This window comes from Tursiops truncatus, chromosome 9 (genome assembly GCF_011762595.2).
Source record: "Tursiops truncatus isolate mTurTru1 chromosome 9, mTurTru1.mat.Y, whole genome shotgun sequence".
In the NCBI taxonomy this organism is placed as follows: domain Eukaryota; kingdom Metazoa; phylum Chordata; class Mammalia; order Artiodactyla; family Delphinidae; genus Tursiops; species Tursiops truncatus.
The window spans coordinates 83,530,163-83,547,187 of NC_047042.1; the positions used below are offsets into that span (position 1 = coordinate 83,530,163).

Here is a 17,025-nt window from a genome sequence, read left to right on the forward strand (position 1 = left end):
ATGGGCCTATGTTTGGCCTAAGATTGTTGGTAAATAACTACCCTAAGTCTCTTCTCCTACAGGTATATTTCCTGAGACTCACCGTCCTCTCCTTCTCCAAAAGGTTGGTTACTCCACTGACATAGATCTTTAGTTTTTAAGGTTTATACTGATATAAATAATGCTGGTATCTTTATAACGGCCATACCTGCTCTCAAGGGCTGTAGTTAAAATCTGTTTCATCATGAACTCATGTTAATGAAGTTAATTTTTTCCTTAATAAAGGAAAAATAAAGCAGTAGAAGTGACCCCTAGATAAATAAAGGCTTATTTCTGAGAATGAGAGCAACAAATATTTGGAGAAGTACAGCTATCTAAAGAGTTGTGTCATTAGCATGATGTTTGAACAAACTGGGATCCTAGTCTAAAGTTGAATATATCAGTTAAAAGTCTTCGGGATTTAGGGAAGCGTAGAATGTAATCTTAAAGGGAATTAGAAATAGATTTGTTTTCTATGGGAGAAGAATGTGGGTAAGCAAAACAAGAAACTAAAAGCCAGTAGATTTGGCTAAAGTCCTTTTTTAGTTCCTAGTATAAAACCTTTTATCCTGGATAGTTGTTTTCTTTCTTTGGACTCTTCGATTTTTACTTTCACACCTATAGCTTCTCAAAGATGGAGGCATGCTGTCACCCATCCTCACGCGACTGATGAACTTCTTCGTATTCTCTCGAGGGTAAGTCATTGTCAAACACTGATTCACTTCAGCATGGGAGCAATGTAGTGAAAAGTTGCTGCCATTAAAGTTCTGGGCCAAATCTCAGGGTTTGACCCTTTAAAGTAAAGGTGTTGACCACTGCCAGGCAAGTAGTAGAAGGAATTCATAAACCAGTCAAGGGTCAGACATACATGACCTGAGGTTCCAATCATACTTGATGTACTGAGTTCTTCTCACACTTACCTTTCTACTTTTTTGGACTCGTTCAGTCTCACCCCGGTCTTTGGGCCATACACCCGACCCTCTGAGAGTGAACTGTGGGACATGTGGGCAGGGATACGCAACAATGACGGGAACTTGGTTATTGACAGGTAAGAAATAACCCTTTGCTTTGGTTTCCAGAGACACTTCTTTTGGGAAGTGGGGAAAGATGTGGGATTGTGTGTTCTGTTCCTTGCTTTCATAACCACAAGGAGAGTGGTTATGACCTATGAGGCAAACCAAAAAGTCATGCTCTGTACTTTCTAAGAAGAAAGAAATTGAGAATAGAGTGAGCTCTGAGCCTAAGCCATTTGGCACCATAAGTTTGGATAAACAGCTGCAAATTCTAATGCTAATTTAGTCTGTAACTGACTGACTGGCAAATCGTCTTTGGACCTTTTGTCAATAGTAAATGTTTCAAAATGTCTAATCATAATTCTGAAAGGTGCTTAATGCCTCTCTCAAAGTACAGATTGTTTCCTTTTTCATATCTTTTCTGTAGCAACAGGGACTGAGAAGGGAGGTTTCTCTGTCTTGTACAAAGAATCCCCATGCCTTGGTTCAAATGAGAATGTAGCCACTTTCGCAGAGGGAGCTAGAGATAGTGTATCCAGAACTACTTGGGGTAAAAGGCCCTGTCTCTTTGCCAGCTGGGTCAGTGTAGCTTCCAGTGTGTTAACTGGTGGCTCTGCCGGGAACTGTGAGGTCGAGGGAGCCATTGCTCCCTAAGGAATGGGACCCTTGAAGATTCATTTTAATATAAAAAACTGAAAAACAAAGCCCTCTTGTAAAATTCCCTTGTGCTTTCAAGAAACTAAATACCATTTCTAAGAGGTGATATTTGAAGTTCGCAAAAATAATTGTCCTGGAGTTGGCAGGCAGAATAATTAGAATACATGAATTTGAGTTCTAAAATGCAGCTGTGACATCTTACACTGTAGGATGAGGACTCTGCCTCCATTTTATCTGTGGTCAGATGAAATGCAGAGGTTGTAGCTTTGTGCTCATGAACTTCTACACAGAATTTTAGAAGTAGATACCAATTTAGAGATCATGTAGTTCAGTCTCTTGAAGATGAGGAAAGATGTGTGTGTTAGCAACAACTTTTGAGTCACAGAGCTTGTTAGTGGTGAAGCCAAAATCAGAACTCTAGACCCAGACTTTAGTCACATGCAATCCAAAGTAACTTCCAGCCTTCCTAGATTTCATTCCCTGCTTAATAAACACAAAGAACCATTAATTCTAACATCGATAGTAGGCGTGATCACTGCCATAGCTACATGGTGGTTAACTCTAGAGGGTAACGGAAACGGGTAAATTAAGTGGGCCATTCCCAGGAATGCCAAGTTGCTTCTGGATTAAGAAAACATATTGATCGTGTTCAGTAGGTTGTGTTCCTTGTGGTTCCTGTCAGGCCTTTGCATCCCCATAGCAAAAAAAAGTTTCTTGTTTTACTCTTGCTGACTTATCTGTCCTATAGTCTCTTGCAGTACATCAATCAAAGGAAGAAGTTTAGAAGACGCTGGGTGGGAGCTCTTGCCTCTGTATCTATTCCCAGTGAGTATTTCTATATTACCTCTTTTTTCTTTTTTTAAATAAAGTTTATCTTGGGCTGCGTTGGGTCTTAGTTGCAGCACACGGGCTTCTCGTTGCAGAGCACTGGCTCTGGGCATGCAGGCTTCAGTAGTTGTGGCACAAGGGCTCAGTAGTTGTGGCTTGCGGGCTCTAGAGCGCAGGCTCACTAGTTGTGGCGCACGGGCTTAGTTGCTCTGCAGCATGTGGGATCTTCCTGCACCAGGGCTCCAACCCGTGTCCCCTGCATTGGCAGGCGGATTCTTAACCACTGCGCCACCAGAGAAGTCCCTCTATATTACCTCTTGATAGGAAAACTGAGGGACTACGGGTTAAATAACTGAGGGACTACAGGTTAAATAACTGCCGGACTTAGCAAAGATACAAGATAACTAGCTAAATTTGAATTTCAGATAAACAACAAACAAACACCTACTTAGGATAAGTATAGGCTATGCAGTATTTGAGATATACTAAAAAAAAAAAAAAAGTCATTATCTGAAGTTCAGATGTAACTGGCCATCCTTTATTTAATCTGGCAGCCAGTGACATGTGTTGAAGAGAAGTATATAAAACATTGAGATCCTGTTGGAAAGGGAGTTGGTGTCTCTGTCAGGAGTGAGAGTTAGACCAGTTTCTGTGCTGTGCATTGTCAGTAGCTGCCACATTCAATGCTGAATTGCTGGGACAGCAGGCTGTTTAGATTACTAATAAAGAGGCTATAGGTGGTCTCTGCTTATTTCTCTCTTCATTCTTATGGATTTAAAAAAGAAATTCAGTGCACTATCTCACACAGAGTATTTAGTGCTCAGGCTATCACTGGTTGATTTCAAATGTCAAGGGTCAACTGTAACTGAAGAGAGAGACTTAAAGAATGACAGTCTTCTGGATTTATAGAAATGGAATGTTGGAAGTGGGGCTTATTCCTTTTGGTCCAGGGCACGGAAGAGATGAAGGGACTGAATGGTTGTTTACAGGAGAAAAGGTCTCAAATGGACTGATTTTTAGGCTTGTTCCCATATGTTCCTTGTAACCTACTTATTGAAAGAAGCTAGGTTTTCTATTATAAAAGAAATTTAAAGAAAAAAAATTTTGTTTTTGAGGGGTAGTTAATTTTACAGTGGGACTAGAGAAATGGATGTGAGAGCTATTAATAATTCCTTCCTCTTCCCTTTCCTAGTTCATTTTATCTATGGGCCACTGGATCCAGTGAATCCCTATCCAGAGTTTTTGGAGCTGTACAGGTGAGTCTCCCTCAGGGGTCTTTGTTTTCTTAGTACCTCATCCTGACAGTGGTGAACAGGATTGTCTGTTGAGGCAATCTAGCCTCTGTCTCTGACCTCACTGGCTGTTCATCTAGGAAACACATAATAGAGGATGAAATGGGGAATCTTACTCTCACATAATGTAAAGCTCAAGAAATTCAGTTATACATTCTCTTGGTTTATACAGTCTGTTTTCACTATCATGGTTACTACATGTTCCGAGATGTACAGGTAAGAAACAGCTATCACGTGAACCAAGGAATGGAAGTGGATATATTTTAAGAAGCGTTTGCTTTAGTCTGATTGTAAAGCCAACTCATTGGCCTCAGCTGAGGAGACTGCATGGGGAGAAGGAACTGTGGGGAAGTGCCTTCGCAGGTTGTTCTCCTCTCTAGGTATTTATTTGGAAGGTGTCGGAATATGAGAGCTTGATTATGTCACATAAAAATGTTCCATACCTTCACATGGCCTAGTAGAAACAACCCAGTAGTAAATAGCTTACATTTAATTTTAAACAAAAATACCCTCTCTCATCTCCTCAGGTTAAGCAAGGTCTTTTGTTATCTTTACTTGGACAGTGAATTGCTGAATGGCCCACTTCTCCAAGGAGCTGGAAGTCATCCCGCTCTGACATGTGTTGTATATGTGTTATATTTTCACGTTGTTGTCTGTTGGAATATGAGCATTTAAAAACTAGTCTGTATACATCATAAATGGAATTGGCAAGTTTACCTGCCTAAGATAGATATAATTCCAAAGTAGAAGGTGAATAAGCTCTTTGTTGGTTCCTTCCAGTGTGGTATGTCCACAGGGGCGTTTACTAGGGCTGCCCACTGGCTTACATCCCTCCCCCTCCCTCCAGCCTCAAGTTCACCTACATGCTGTTCTCTTCCACTAGGAAAACGCTGCCGCGGTCCACAGTGTCGATTCTGGATGACCACATTAGCCACTATCCACAGCTAGAGGATCCCATGGGCTTCTTGAATGCATATATGGGCTTCATCAACTCCTTCTGAGCTGGAAAGAGTAGCTTCCCTGTATTACCTCCCCTATTCCCTTATCTGTTGTGTATTCCACTTAGCAAGAAACGCCCAAAAGAGGTCCTGGCCACCAAACACTATTCTCTCACAAAAGTCCACCTGACTCACACTGGTGAACAGCATATAGTAAAAAGCCAGCAGAAGCTCTAAGGGTGACCTTCTAATAGTCCACCTCCCATTCCTTTGACATCTGATCAAGTGTATGGACTTGCCTTTGTGTTATTAGGAAATTCTGATGGGCACTACTACTCACTGATGCAGAAAGACAGACAGACAGACATTCTTTTGCATAAAAGTCTTTGAAACACTTCTATGGACTTTTCTGAAATATTTAGAAATGCTAATTTCTGGCCCTGGTTGGAATTATCTAAAGGTGCCACCTTCACCTCGCCTTGAATGGCTTTAATTCTCTAAGTGGCACAGCTTCAAGTGAGAATGAGTCTCCCTTGTCATAACTTTGGATTTAGTTTCATTAGCTGCTTCTAACTGTAGTCATTTTGTTAGACTTTGGTTTCAGTAACGCAGTATTCTAAGTATACTTTAAGACTATGATTTACCTACACGTATTATGTATGTATTTTATAAGGACACTAAACCAGCAGACAGTTACTCTAGCAGAGTAGTTTAACCTTATTAAACATGTTTCATTTCTGAGTAAATTGAAGTAAAGCCGAGCTATTTACAGAATTTCCTAAAATCACAGAACATTAAGGACAGTAGTCTCTGTGCCAGAGATTTACTGTTATTTGCTGTTAGAACTGGTCTTTCCAGCTAATAACAGTCGGACTCGTCATACCTCAGTGCTTAGAAGCATGTCCCTCCTGAGCCAGAGTGGAGAGGAGGGGATCGTTGTACAGTCCAAGTTACCAGGCTGAATATATACTGATTGCTTAACTTCTCGTTGGTTGTCCCAGAGAGGGTTCCTCATGTAGCTCAGCAATTCCTGTACTTTACAGACGGGAAAGTTCTAGAAACTTTAAGAACAAAGTCTGAAAGTTCTATGAGCAAATGGTGCTGAATACTTTTTTTTTTAAGCCACAGTTTCATTGTCTTAGTTAAAACAGGATTATTAAGTGGTGATTTTAAATTCTTTTTTTTTTTATTAGCAACTTCAAGTATAACAACTGGAATAAGTGTTTATTTTCTATTAATAAAAATGAATTTTGACAAAAGTGGACTCTGGCTCCCGCTCCCCCACCACCCCTCTGGGATAAAAGCTTTCCAACATTGCCAGGAGCTTTCAGATACACAGTGAATTAAAGAATTTAATGAAGTTAGGCAGCTGGGGCATAGGATAGTATTTGATTTTCAAGATCACCCAAAGCTGTACTACCATACCAAAGCTGACCAAGTGTAATAAAAAGAAAAAGGAACAACAAAAAGACATGCACAAGGACAGACATCTGCTTGATCTGCTGGCTCAGGGCCAAACATTTAATTTGCTTTTCTGAAGTCATTCATTTTTGAAAGTATGATTCTGGGAAATTCATGCCAATAGCCTGAAAGCCCACTGACAGTGAAGGGTACATCAACTTCATCTCACCCAGTAAAAACTTATCCAACAGAAGCCAAGATAACATCTACAGGTGTTCCCTCTTTGCTTCTGACAGTCACCTGCATGGTTACCCCATCTGCTAAGGCCAGCCTGGACCTCACCAATAAATCATAGCCACCTCTGTATACACCTGAGAGGAAAAAAGTGAGGAAAACCATGTTAAGAACTCAAAACAAGCTCTGAATAATGAAATTGATCGTGCTCTGCCTGCATTTCCTTTCTATTATTTTAGTTTAGCTTTTCTAGAGATTTGTGCTTATGGTGGGAATTGAATCCTACATACAAATTCTAAATAATCTTTTATATTCCCATAATACCAGGTACATAGAAGGTATTCAATAATATTGATATGGAGTACTTAAGCGGGGGGCACTGGTATCTGTAGAAGAGATTTAAGTGTCTTGGGCCAAATATACATCTTAAATAGCATCTAAGAATAGCATGCAAATTAAACAGCTAAAACAAATTATTCATTTTGATGGGGCTTCAAGTTGTAACTCATATAATGGGATAATGGGACAGTAGCAGGGCATGAGATGCCCATGCACATCCCTTCCTATCAAATTTTGCAACAAAATACAGGAGAAATCTGGTGAAAGTTTCTTACCTGCCAGATAGAGGGAATGGGAATTCTTGTTCTCAGGTACTTTGTCTGACCTCTCACATGGCTGCATGCCCAGAAATGTGATGATGTTGTTGACAGCTTCTGTGTTGAGAAGATTGATGCAACCGTATGAGAAAAGGTCAGCGTAGGGATCTGCCTCTGCACTAGCTGGTGCTGGGAGTTGGGGGTGCACAGGGTTGGTGGTGGTGTGTGGAGGGAGGCTACTGGACTGGAAATGGGTTGACTCTGTTAGATGATGAAGACAGCGTTCTGGCCTTTTAAAGTGAAATAGTTTACGGAGTTTTTAAAGAAAAGGGAGTCCTTTTGGAGTAACAAATATGCCTATTAGGTGTTAGACTGCTATCAGGCAATATACTGATAGCAAAATTGTTCTCACCTTCAAGAGTTTTGGTAGAACTGAGGGCAAAGGTCTCCTCTTTCTCAAAGGTGTCGCCTACCTCTTCCCAGGCAGCAGCAAAGTTAGGCTTCATTACCTTCTGAATGTGGTCAGACACAGTCACTTCAAGATCTTCTAGCTAGTGGGTTAACAAACAGGGGTCAGAAAATGAGTCCTCTCAGTTCAGTACGAAGGTAGAAGAGATTAGTTCATTTGGTTTTATCATCCTGTGTTATAGCCTTTGCAGGAGCCTAGGAAAAACTCTACTACCAAGCTAGTTTGAAGTTCTGTAGTCTGGATAAGTCTAACAAGGTGGGCCCTAGCAAAGGAAAGCAAGAAAACAGGTCATCTGGCAAGAGCCGTATTCAGATCAACGTCTGTAGCCCTGGTGTAGGTACAAAGCAGTCACATTGCCACACGTAACTGCAGAGTTCAAGCCGTACAGGGCCTTCTGAACTTCGCATTCACGAACAGGTAGATATTTCTAAAACTTTTCCCTGCATTCTGTGAAGGCTTTTCAGTCCATGATGTGGCTACATTATAAGCAAACTAAAAGCTGCTGAACAACAAAAAACCCCTACCCCCAATACTTTAAATAAAACTGATCTCAATGAAAATCATGTAATTATTTTCATCTCTTAATTATCCCTATTATAAAAACATTAAAAAGGGTGAGTTTTGCTTTAATCAGTACTGAAGTGGTAAATCCCAATTCTCTTTGGCATGATGCACTCCCACGACAGGAGGATTAGCCCAGGTCCTCCTCAGCTGTAATGTGTTTGAGAAGAATACAATCCCATAAGTTCATGTCAGATGAAAATGTTCTCTCCAGACAGAAGTCACTCAGTGGTGCAAGGGGTCAGAGTGAGTCTCTCTGCAGGGGAGACTCACCACGTACTCATCATCGTACCCCTCCTCAGCTGGAACCCCCGTGTCAGGGTCGCAGTCCCGGACAGTGAATTTCATGGTGCAGCTGAAGGTACCTGCAGCTGGAGGAGAGAGAGCAGGCGAGCCTGCGTCAATGGGCAGCGCAAGCGCACGGTTTCCATCAGTAACTTAGGAGGCACCATCTGCCCTTGGCTCTGTGTTCTGAATTAGCAAGTGACACGTATGTAGGCTGTTTTCTAGGGTCGTAGTTCTCAAAAGAAGCCGGTACGCTGGACTTTAAAATCTGTTCCCTGCTGCGAGTTAGAGTAGTACAGAAAAGACAACATGGGCAAAACTCTGTTTTTATGTTCAGATAAGGAAAGCAGGGGGTATAGCTCAGTGGTAGAGCATCTGACTACAGATCAGGAAAGCAGCAGGGGAGACACTTTTTAAGGGGCTTTTTGTCATGCCTGTCAACGTTAAGAACCACTACTTCAGGAGCTGACAAACAAAGCATAAAATATGGATGGTAAAACACACAGATCATTAAATTAATACTATGTATATCACAGTCTCGATACCTTTACAGATATTATATCTGTAGATTGTGGACCAAAAGTGGCTTCAGAGATCACTAGAATGAACTTGCTTTATGTCAACTTTCAACCTTTAGTGAGTAGGTCAGTAATGAAGTTCTAATATTGGTGAAGTCAGTGTTGTACAATGGGAAAGCAAGTGGGTAATTACATGTTTTGAGATAATCAGTGGAAGAAATGAAGGAAAATGAAGTCTTCATGAAGAAGATAGGATTTTCTGAACTGTCTGAAGGAGAGGATTTATTAACCATGGATGAAGAAAAGGCACATAAGGGTCTAGTCCATGGTCTGGAAAAGGCTTGTAGGTTTAAAAAATTTCATATGTGTGTGTGTGTGTGTGTATATATATATATATATATATGAAACTGTGGAGTTAGAAAGTTACTTGGGGAATAGGCAAGGACAGGAAAGAATAGACTCAGATGTAAAGACCATATATGACAGGTTGGGTAGTGAGACTTTCATTTGTTCAGTCTTAACTTTAAACTCCCTCCATCCAAAAATGTAGAAAATGTCAATACGTTTATAATGTAAAGGTATAAATGAATATGCCAGATCCTTAGATAAAGAGACGACTAAGACATGACCTTTTTCCCCACAGCTGATTGTCTAGGAGTTGAATAACAGTGTGTGTGAGAGATCTACCTATATATACCTGTGACATTACAATTTAGTACCATAGGTTCTTTAATATAAGTTTTAATAGAGTGCTATGTGGGAGTGCAGGATTAACAGCCTTGGAAAATCATAAAAAATTTGAAAGGATGTACAGTTTAATTGGATCTCAAAAGATGCAAAAGAGCTTTGGCAAGCAGAGGAAGGTACACGAGCTAAAGGAATGAGGCTAGAAAGGCAGTGGTGTAATTGGAAGCAGTAAGAGAGAGGCTAATACATAGGTGCTGAGAAGAGAATGTGTTTAGGAACAAATCTGAAATACCTTATATTTCAAAGGAAGGAGACTAGATATTTTCCAGCAGGCTCTAGTAGCTGAGGCAGTCAAGAGATTGAAATGTTAGAGGTAATTAAAGCCACTGGTAGGAATCCTATGAATAGGCCTGAATTCAGAGAGCAAATGAATTCACTCTAGCATACCGAAAACAGATGATGGGAATGGATTGCCCCATATAGGAAAGAGTGTACCTATCAAAAGTACAGAATGTATTTCAGTGCAATAGGGGGTTGGTGAAAGAAGGATCTTGTTTAAATTAAGGTAGGATTTTCTGCAGGAGGAAGGGGGAAGAAGAAGAAAGAAAGAAGTGGAAATTAACACAAGCCAAGAATGCGTCAGTTGAGGTATTTAAAAAAGAAAAAATTAAAGGAGAGAATGGGATTACGGTATGAACAAAGGTCATGATCAAATAAAAATGGAGAGGCAGGATAGATGTTGAGTAATAGAAGATTATATGAACCCCAGGTTGGTTCATGGAGGCTACTGGCAAATAAGGAAGAGGAATAAGGAGAGACAGTCAGGAATAATGGTAGATCACAGACTGGGCTAACTGGTTGAATTTTATGTATAAGTAAAGACAGAGACACTTTATATATAAGTAAGTGATAAGGAAAAATGGATTAAGGACACAAATAGGAATGATATTAATAGAGATAATGTTTCTGAAACTTTTGTGGCAAATTTTCAAATAAATGGTTTGGTTAATACAGTAAGAGGTTACACGGAATCTAAGGTGAACTCCATTAAAAGCCACTGGTAGCACTCGCTCAGTGTTGTGAGAGAGGATGACTAACACTGGGTGAGGAGAAGGGGGTGGGAGAGAGCCTTTCCATGGCAAGAGAACAATACTGAGTCCACTGCCGTAGCCAAGATGAGAGCTTCATGAATGAAGCACGGCAGATAACCAAGGGAATAAGAGAGGAATGCCCTGGAGGTTTACATTAAGACTGTCCCCAGAAATCAGGCTTGTCTGAGAACTGACTGAAAATGGGAGATAACTACTGAGGAAACTTGTAGGAAAAAGAAATACCAAAACACAGAATTAGAGAAAACATGGATGCTGGAAGCTAAGAAAGGAGCGAGCCGTGTGAATTAGGCCAGGGCGCAGAACATGCAGTGTGGCAAATGGCAGAGTGGGAGATTTGGTGGGAGCTGTCAGGCCTCAACCACTAGAGGGAAGACTATGACTAAATAAGTGGGGTTATGAGGAGATTCCAGAAAGCTTTGCTGGAATAATAGTTACAGAAAATGATGTGGTCAGTGGGGTGAAAGATAAGAGGGTAGGAGGGATGGGCCTGAAACACAGGCTACCTGCAGCAATCCCCACAGGTCTGGACCAAACTGAGAAGGAAGGGATGCGTAGAGTGTGCAGGGAATCAAGGCAGATGAAAGAAAGCAAGTTGAGCAGTGAGTGCCAAAAATGAGGAGAACGTGCCTACCAGGAAAATGCTACACATGTGGCAGAAGGGGTGCTGAAGATAAGGTTTTTCTCTAGGACAAATATGGGGAAAAAGGAAGAAAGGTACAGAAAAGCAAGATTAAAGTTGCCCTCAGACAGAAAGGAGATGCTAAGGAATGACAGACATCAACTGGAAGGATAAGTCAGCATTCCTGGGCCAAAAGTCATGCTGGAATAAAGAAAGAAAAGAGAGACTAGAGGCAGAGAAATGGAAATATTGTATAGTGGAGAGCATAGAAGGCCGAGCAGGTGTGTAATAAAGACCTCAAATGGGGAATCCTGTCAGAGCTCAAAATGGTCTAACTGGACACATTTTGGATGTAAAGATCGTATAGCAACGAGAAGTGCACAGAAAGTGCGAGGAGCAAGGACCTGAGTAGGAGGCAGGAGTAGATTAGCTCCTGAAGCACCGATTTGGAGGGAAACTGTTAAAGGACTTGGGTGACAGGAAAGTTTATAAGGAAGCTGCTTACAATGAATGCGGATAAAAACCCATTGCTGCCAACTTTAGAGAGAGTAGGTTTGACTTAATAGAGGCGTAAATAGGTAGTTTGGCCAGAAGATAGATTATTGTTGGAGAATGGGTGAAGATTCTGAGGGAAATACACCTCAAGAGAAGTACTTTGCCTCCATTCCTTCTGTAGACAAGATGGTAAATGAAAGGGTGATGGATAGCTAAGATATCGTAGATTATTGCAGTGCGCCATTAAAATTGGTTGCTCTTAGAAGTTACCCTACCATGGCTAATAGTGACAGACATTTCCTAGGGAGATTTGTATGAAAATATCATGGAGAGAGGGGAGAAGACGGAGGCTAGCAGCATAAAAACAGAAGATGGAGGGTTTAAGCTGGGGTGCCGAATATAAGGTGTGAGTAGGGAAGGGCATTAAACAGGGCCAAAAGGAGGAACACTGGAAAAGGGCAGAGCTGCGTATTAAGTAGAGAGACGGGAGCTAAGCTAGATTACAGCCAAAGAGGAGAGAGGACATGGAGAGGAAGTGGCTAATAAGAGCTGGTGTTAATGAGGGAGTGCCTCACTAACAGAATCTGGGAATCTTTTCTCAAATGATATTTGAAGCAACAAGTATGACCAATGGAGTGACATATTAAAGAGTCTAAATGGGATGGATCCAAGCCAATGGCCAGTGGCAAGAATCCTGTGAAGGGCTGTACTGAACTGAGAATGCAAGTGTATTCAGAACAGTGTAGAAAACAAGATGAAAGAAGAGACGTCTCAATCCATGAGAAATGATATAAAGATGGTAGCTGAAAAAACAAGTGACTGTAGGTAATATAGGTGTTTCTCTAGGGTCAATCAAGGAAAAGAGTGGAAGAGCTGCAGAAGAGATGGGGTCATTTGAAGATTGGCAGGTACTGACAGGAGGGATATGGTACCATACTTGTACCAAAGATCATGATTAAATAAGAAAGAAGAGAGAGACTGGAAACTACATAAGGGAAGAACTATATGAAGAGTAGTTGAGAACAGGTGGAGTGGCATGGGCAGATAAGACGAGGAACACAGTTTTCCAGAATGAGAACTCTTGTAAGATCTTATAATGGGTCTATCTGGTTAAATGATGGGTCTTAACGCCAGACTTTGAAAAGCAGTATATACGATGGGAGGACAGGGCCAGAAAAGTAATGGGAAGTTTTGGTGGGAAGTTTTAGCTAGGAGGATTGGAAGGAGATGGACTAAGATGAACTCTGATATAAAGACAGGCCAGCAACCTTAAAGACACCAGGATAAATCTCTGAGCACTGGTCTATAGCATGCATGACTAATACTGAGAGCTGAGTGGCTAGCGATCATGCCCAACTCAAAAGTAAAACTTCATTTGTTATTTTCATGTACAGATGGTAGATGAAATTATGCTATATGTATAATTAAGACGTGGGAAGGCAGACCACCAAAGGGAGATACAAATGAATATCTTGCAAATGCCACATTAAAGTTATCCTTAGAATTTACTCTGTCGTGTCAAGATTTTCTGAAAGTGGAGAGACAGCTCCTGGGGAGAGAACCTGGCTAGGGAGTGCTGTTTGGGAGGAGACTGAATCCACTTGAATGAAACAGAGATGGTAGCTAAAAAAAGAAGAGAAGCTGAAGATAAGGCAGCATATTTCTTTAGGGCAAGACAGGTAGCAAGGGAAAAGGAATGGGAGAACAACATTACAGGTGCCCCCAGATTAAAAGAATGCCATTTGAAGAATGACAGGTATTGACTGGAGGGAGAGGATCCCATACTTAGGCCAAAAGACACAGAAGGAGGGGTGGGGGGTAAAGCTAAGAGGAGCACTGTATAGACTAGAGAACGATTCTGAGTAGGTGGGTGGTAATAAGAAAAACCACAGGACCATAACGATTCCCAGAATGGGGAAGCCTATAGTGTGAGAATGGGCCTGAGTGGTATGTTGGGTATAAGCCAGACTGCAATGACTAGTCTATATAATGGGAGAGAAATAGAGGCCTGAAAAGGAGTGACAGGAGTAGACTTGCTCTTGATGCCTTCGTGGGAAATTTTTAATTAAAGGGCTTGGTTGGGGGAAAGTTTAGAGCAGTGCTTCTTAAGGTGTGTTCTATCAGCTCTGCCTAGGAATATGTAATTCTTCGCCCTCCTAGACCTACTGAATGAGAAATTTGGGGTGGGGCTCAGCAGTTTGTATTTTAACAAACTGCAGTTTGAGAGCCACTGCTTTAGACAAAGGCAGATTAAGAGTAATCCCGATTAAAAATCTTTGCTAGCAGCTGAATCTAATTAGCTGAAAATTAGAGAAGCAACTGAGGAGACTTGTAAGAAAGGACAGTAGACAAGGAGAGAATGGCGACTAAAAACGGGAAAAGGGCCATGTGAGTTAGACTCGGGTGAGGAACTTGCAGGAGAGTAACATGGCCAATGGGTAAGGGCATTAGGGAGTGCTAGAGTGAGAAAGCCTGGCACACGGGAGAGTAGGAGCTTTAACAGAGTGATTTTATGTTTATCTAGATTGCAGCCACTCAAAAAGAGAGAGGAAGGAGGGAATGTGGCTAAATAAGAATTGAGGTTATGAGGGGGAACCGTTCAGGAAGCTTTGTGGAAGAGAGAGGCTGCATGGGCTGGAACTATATAATCCAGTCCAGAGTCTGAACAGTGACTGCTGAGTATGAGGTGTCCGTTTATCTAGAAGAGATTACTGAATCTATGGGAATGATCGTACATACACAGTCTCTGAATGAAAGAGGGATGCTGAATACAAGGTACAGTTTTTAATAAGGCAAAATAAAGAAAAAGGAGTAAAACAGCAAAGTTAAAATTGCTGCCAGCCAGATGAGAAGGTATCACTTAATATTGACATAGAAATTGTCACTGATACCACCTGGAGGCATAGGCACCATAGCTGGGCCAAAGAACACGATGGAAAGGAAGAAGACAGGTTAGAAGCTATCTAAGGGAAAGGCTTATCTAAAGAGTAGAAAATTGAGGCTTCCCTAGTGGCGCAGTGGTTGGGAATCCACCTGCTGATGCAGGGGACACGGGTTCGTGCCCCGGTCCGGGAGGATCCTACATGCCGCGGAGCGGCTGGGCCCATGAGCCATGGCTGCTGGGCCTGCGCGTCCAGAACCTGTGCTCCTCAACGGAAGAGGACACAACAGTGAGAGGCCCGCGTACCGCCAAAAAAAAAAAAAAAAAAGAGTAGAAAATTGATTTTGAGTGAGGCACAGAGTGGGGATCAGGAGAGGAGGAAACCTCAAAAAGAATATGCATTCATCACTATGAAAGGTTAAGATATATGGGGGAATCCTCCAAAGGGAAATTGGAAAGAATGTCCCATAAGAGGGACATTAAAGATATACTCAGAAGTTAAGGAAATATATTAGAATTTGCAGTAAGTGAGAGAAGCACCTGAGGAGACTTGTATGAAAAAATAGCAAAGAAGGAAAGAGCAAAAGATGGAGATTGGAAACTAAATAAGCAGAAAGTGTGTGTGAATTGGGCTAGCGTGCAGAACATGCAGTGTAGAAAAATCAATATGGGAGGATACTGAAGAGGTCTAAATGGGAACATTAGGAAACGGGAATTGGAATTTTGTCAGAGTTGTGTATGAATGAGAGAAAGTGAGGTTAAAATGTAGCAAAGTAAGAATTGGAGTATAAAGTTTTGCTGTCCAGGATGCTTTTTTGGAAAAATACTAGAAGCAATGGGTGTGGTCAATAGAGTGAAAGGTCAGAAACAGGCCAAGTGGGATGGACATAAAAGGCAGGCCAGTGGCAGGAATCCTATGAAGTTTATGCTAAACTGAGAATACAAACAAATGCAGTAAAGAGTGTAGGACACAAAGGGAAGACAGCAGGGCTTGAGCAGTGAGTGTCCAACATGGGGGGAGTATCTAGCCCAAAGGGACAGCTGAATCTGTAAGAATGATGTGAATGTACGTGGAAGCTGAAAGGAGGGACACAGAAGACAAGGCAGCATGTTTCTCTAGGGCAAAATAAGGATCAGGGGAAAGCAATGGAAGAGCAAAGTGAAGCTTCCCACAGATGTGAAGGGATGATTTAAGAATGGTATCTATTGACTGGTGGTAGTTATGGTACCATATTTAGACCAAGATTGTGATGGAATGAAAAGGAAAAGAAAGTTTGTTAACTGAATAAAGGACTATTGTATGAACTATAGAAGATTTCAGAGTAATGGAATAGCAGCAATACAGATCAGGTGTGTAATAAAGAGACTCAGAATGGAGATTTCCTTAAATGTTCAAATTGGATGGGAAGGCCCAACGGTAATGAGTGGTGTATCTAACAGAGTTTCAAGGACCTGGATAAAAATGGGAATTATAGAGTAGACTAGCTCTTAATGCTGTGGGTAAAATTTTTTAATTAAAAGCTTGGTTAGGGGCTTCCCTGGTGGTGCAGTGGTTGAGAGTCCACCTGCCGATGCAGGGGACACGGGTTCGTGCCCCGGTCCGGGAAGATCCCACATGCCGCGGAGCAGCTGGGCCCGTGAGCCATGGCCACTGAGCCTGCGCTTCCGGAGCCTGTGCTCCGCAACGGGAGAGGCCACATGACCAGCTAGGGAGCATGGGCCAGTGGTTTGCCTATAGAGAAGACTACCTGTATTTCTTGAGGAGTAGTTGGGAATCGCTAGGGAGGTAAACCTCACTAGAAAACTACTGTACCCTTTGCTATGACATAGGATAGTAGCTGAAATGGATAGTTAAGATATGGTAGAGCATAACAGAATAAGAAAGAAGAGGGGGTTTTAATCTAAATAATGGGAGCATTGCATGCATTAGAGTAGGGTTCTCAGTAGTCAGAGTAGCAAAAAGGCAAATAAGATGTGAATTGAAGAGACTTGGAATGGAGAAATCTGTCAGATCTCAGAAGGGGTCTAACTGGTTAAAAATGTTTGGTGTTAGGTAAAGATGACAATGAGTGGTATATAACTAGAGAGAAGTAAAGGCCTGCATATAAATGAATAGGAGTTAGAAAGTAGACTAGCACTCAAAGTCTTGATGGGAAAAAAATTTTTTTAAGAATGAATATATATATATATATATATATCCCTCAAAGACAGCATTACATATTATGGATATATGAATATTTATGAATAGTATAAAATATATATGAGGATAAATATTTAAGTATTTAGTGATTTTCTCTTAGAAGGAAGGGAAAGAGGTAAATGATTCTAAAGTGGTACAAAGGAAGTCTCAATTATATGTGTACTGTTCTATTTCTTTAAAAAAATCTCGATCAAATATAGCATAAAGTTAAGATATAAAGA

General features: G+C 41.3%; 2 protein-coding genes across 7 annotated transcripts in view; one reads left to right on the top strand and one right to left on the bottom strand.

The window, feature by feature from the left end:
- The window catches only part of MEST (mesoderm specific transcript), a 44,133-nt gene extending 38,128 nt beyond the window's left edge, over positions 1-6,005 (top strand). For 4 of the 5 annotated variants that reach the window (XM_073809942.1, XM_019923530.2, XM_073809943.1 and 1 more), the window contains 6 exons: positions 63-103; positions 643-713; positions 965-1,066; positions 2,437-2,513; positions 3,709-3,772; positions 4,336-4,685. In XM_073809942.1, the coding sequence (XP_073666043.1) occupies positions 63-103; positions 643-713; positions 965-1,066; positions 2,437-2,513; positions 3,709-3,772; positions 4,336-4,483 (503 nt within the window). In that variant the 3' untranslated portion in view covers positions 4,484-4,685. The other variant, XM_033863275.2, reaches the window with a different exon arrangement.
- Positions 6,006-6,235: 230 nt separating this feature from the next.
- The window catches only part of COPG2 (COPI coat complex subunit gamma 2), a 129,705-nt gene continuing 118,915 nt past the window's right edge, over positions 6,236-17,025 (bottom strand). For both annotated transcript variants that reach the window (XM_033863273.2, XM_019923320.3), the window contains 4 exons: positions 8,281-8,378; positions 7,390-7,528; positions 6,996-7,094; positions 6,236-6,518 (listed from right to left, as the gene is read on the bottom strand). In XM_033863273.2, the coding sequence (XP_033719164.1) occupies positions 6,388-6,518; positions 6,996-7,094; positions 7,390-7,528; positions 8,281-8,378 (467 nt within the window). In that variant the 3' untranslated portion in view covers positions 6,236-6,387. The remainder of the gene's footprint in view (positions 6,519-6,995; positions 7,095-7,389; positions 7,529-8,280; positions 8,379-17,025) is intronic.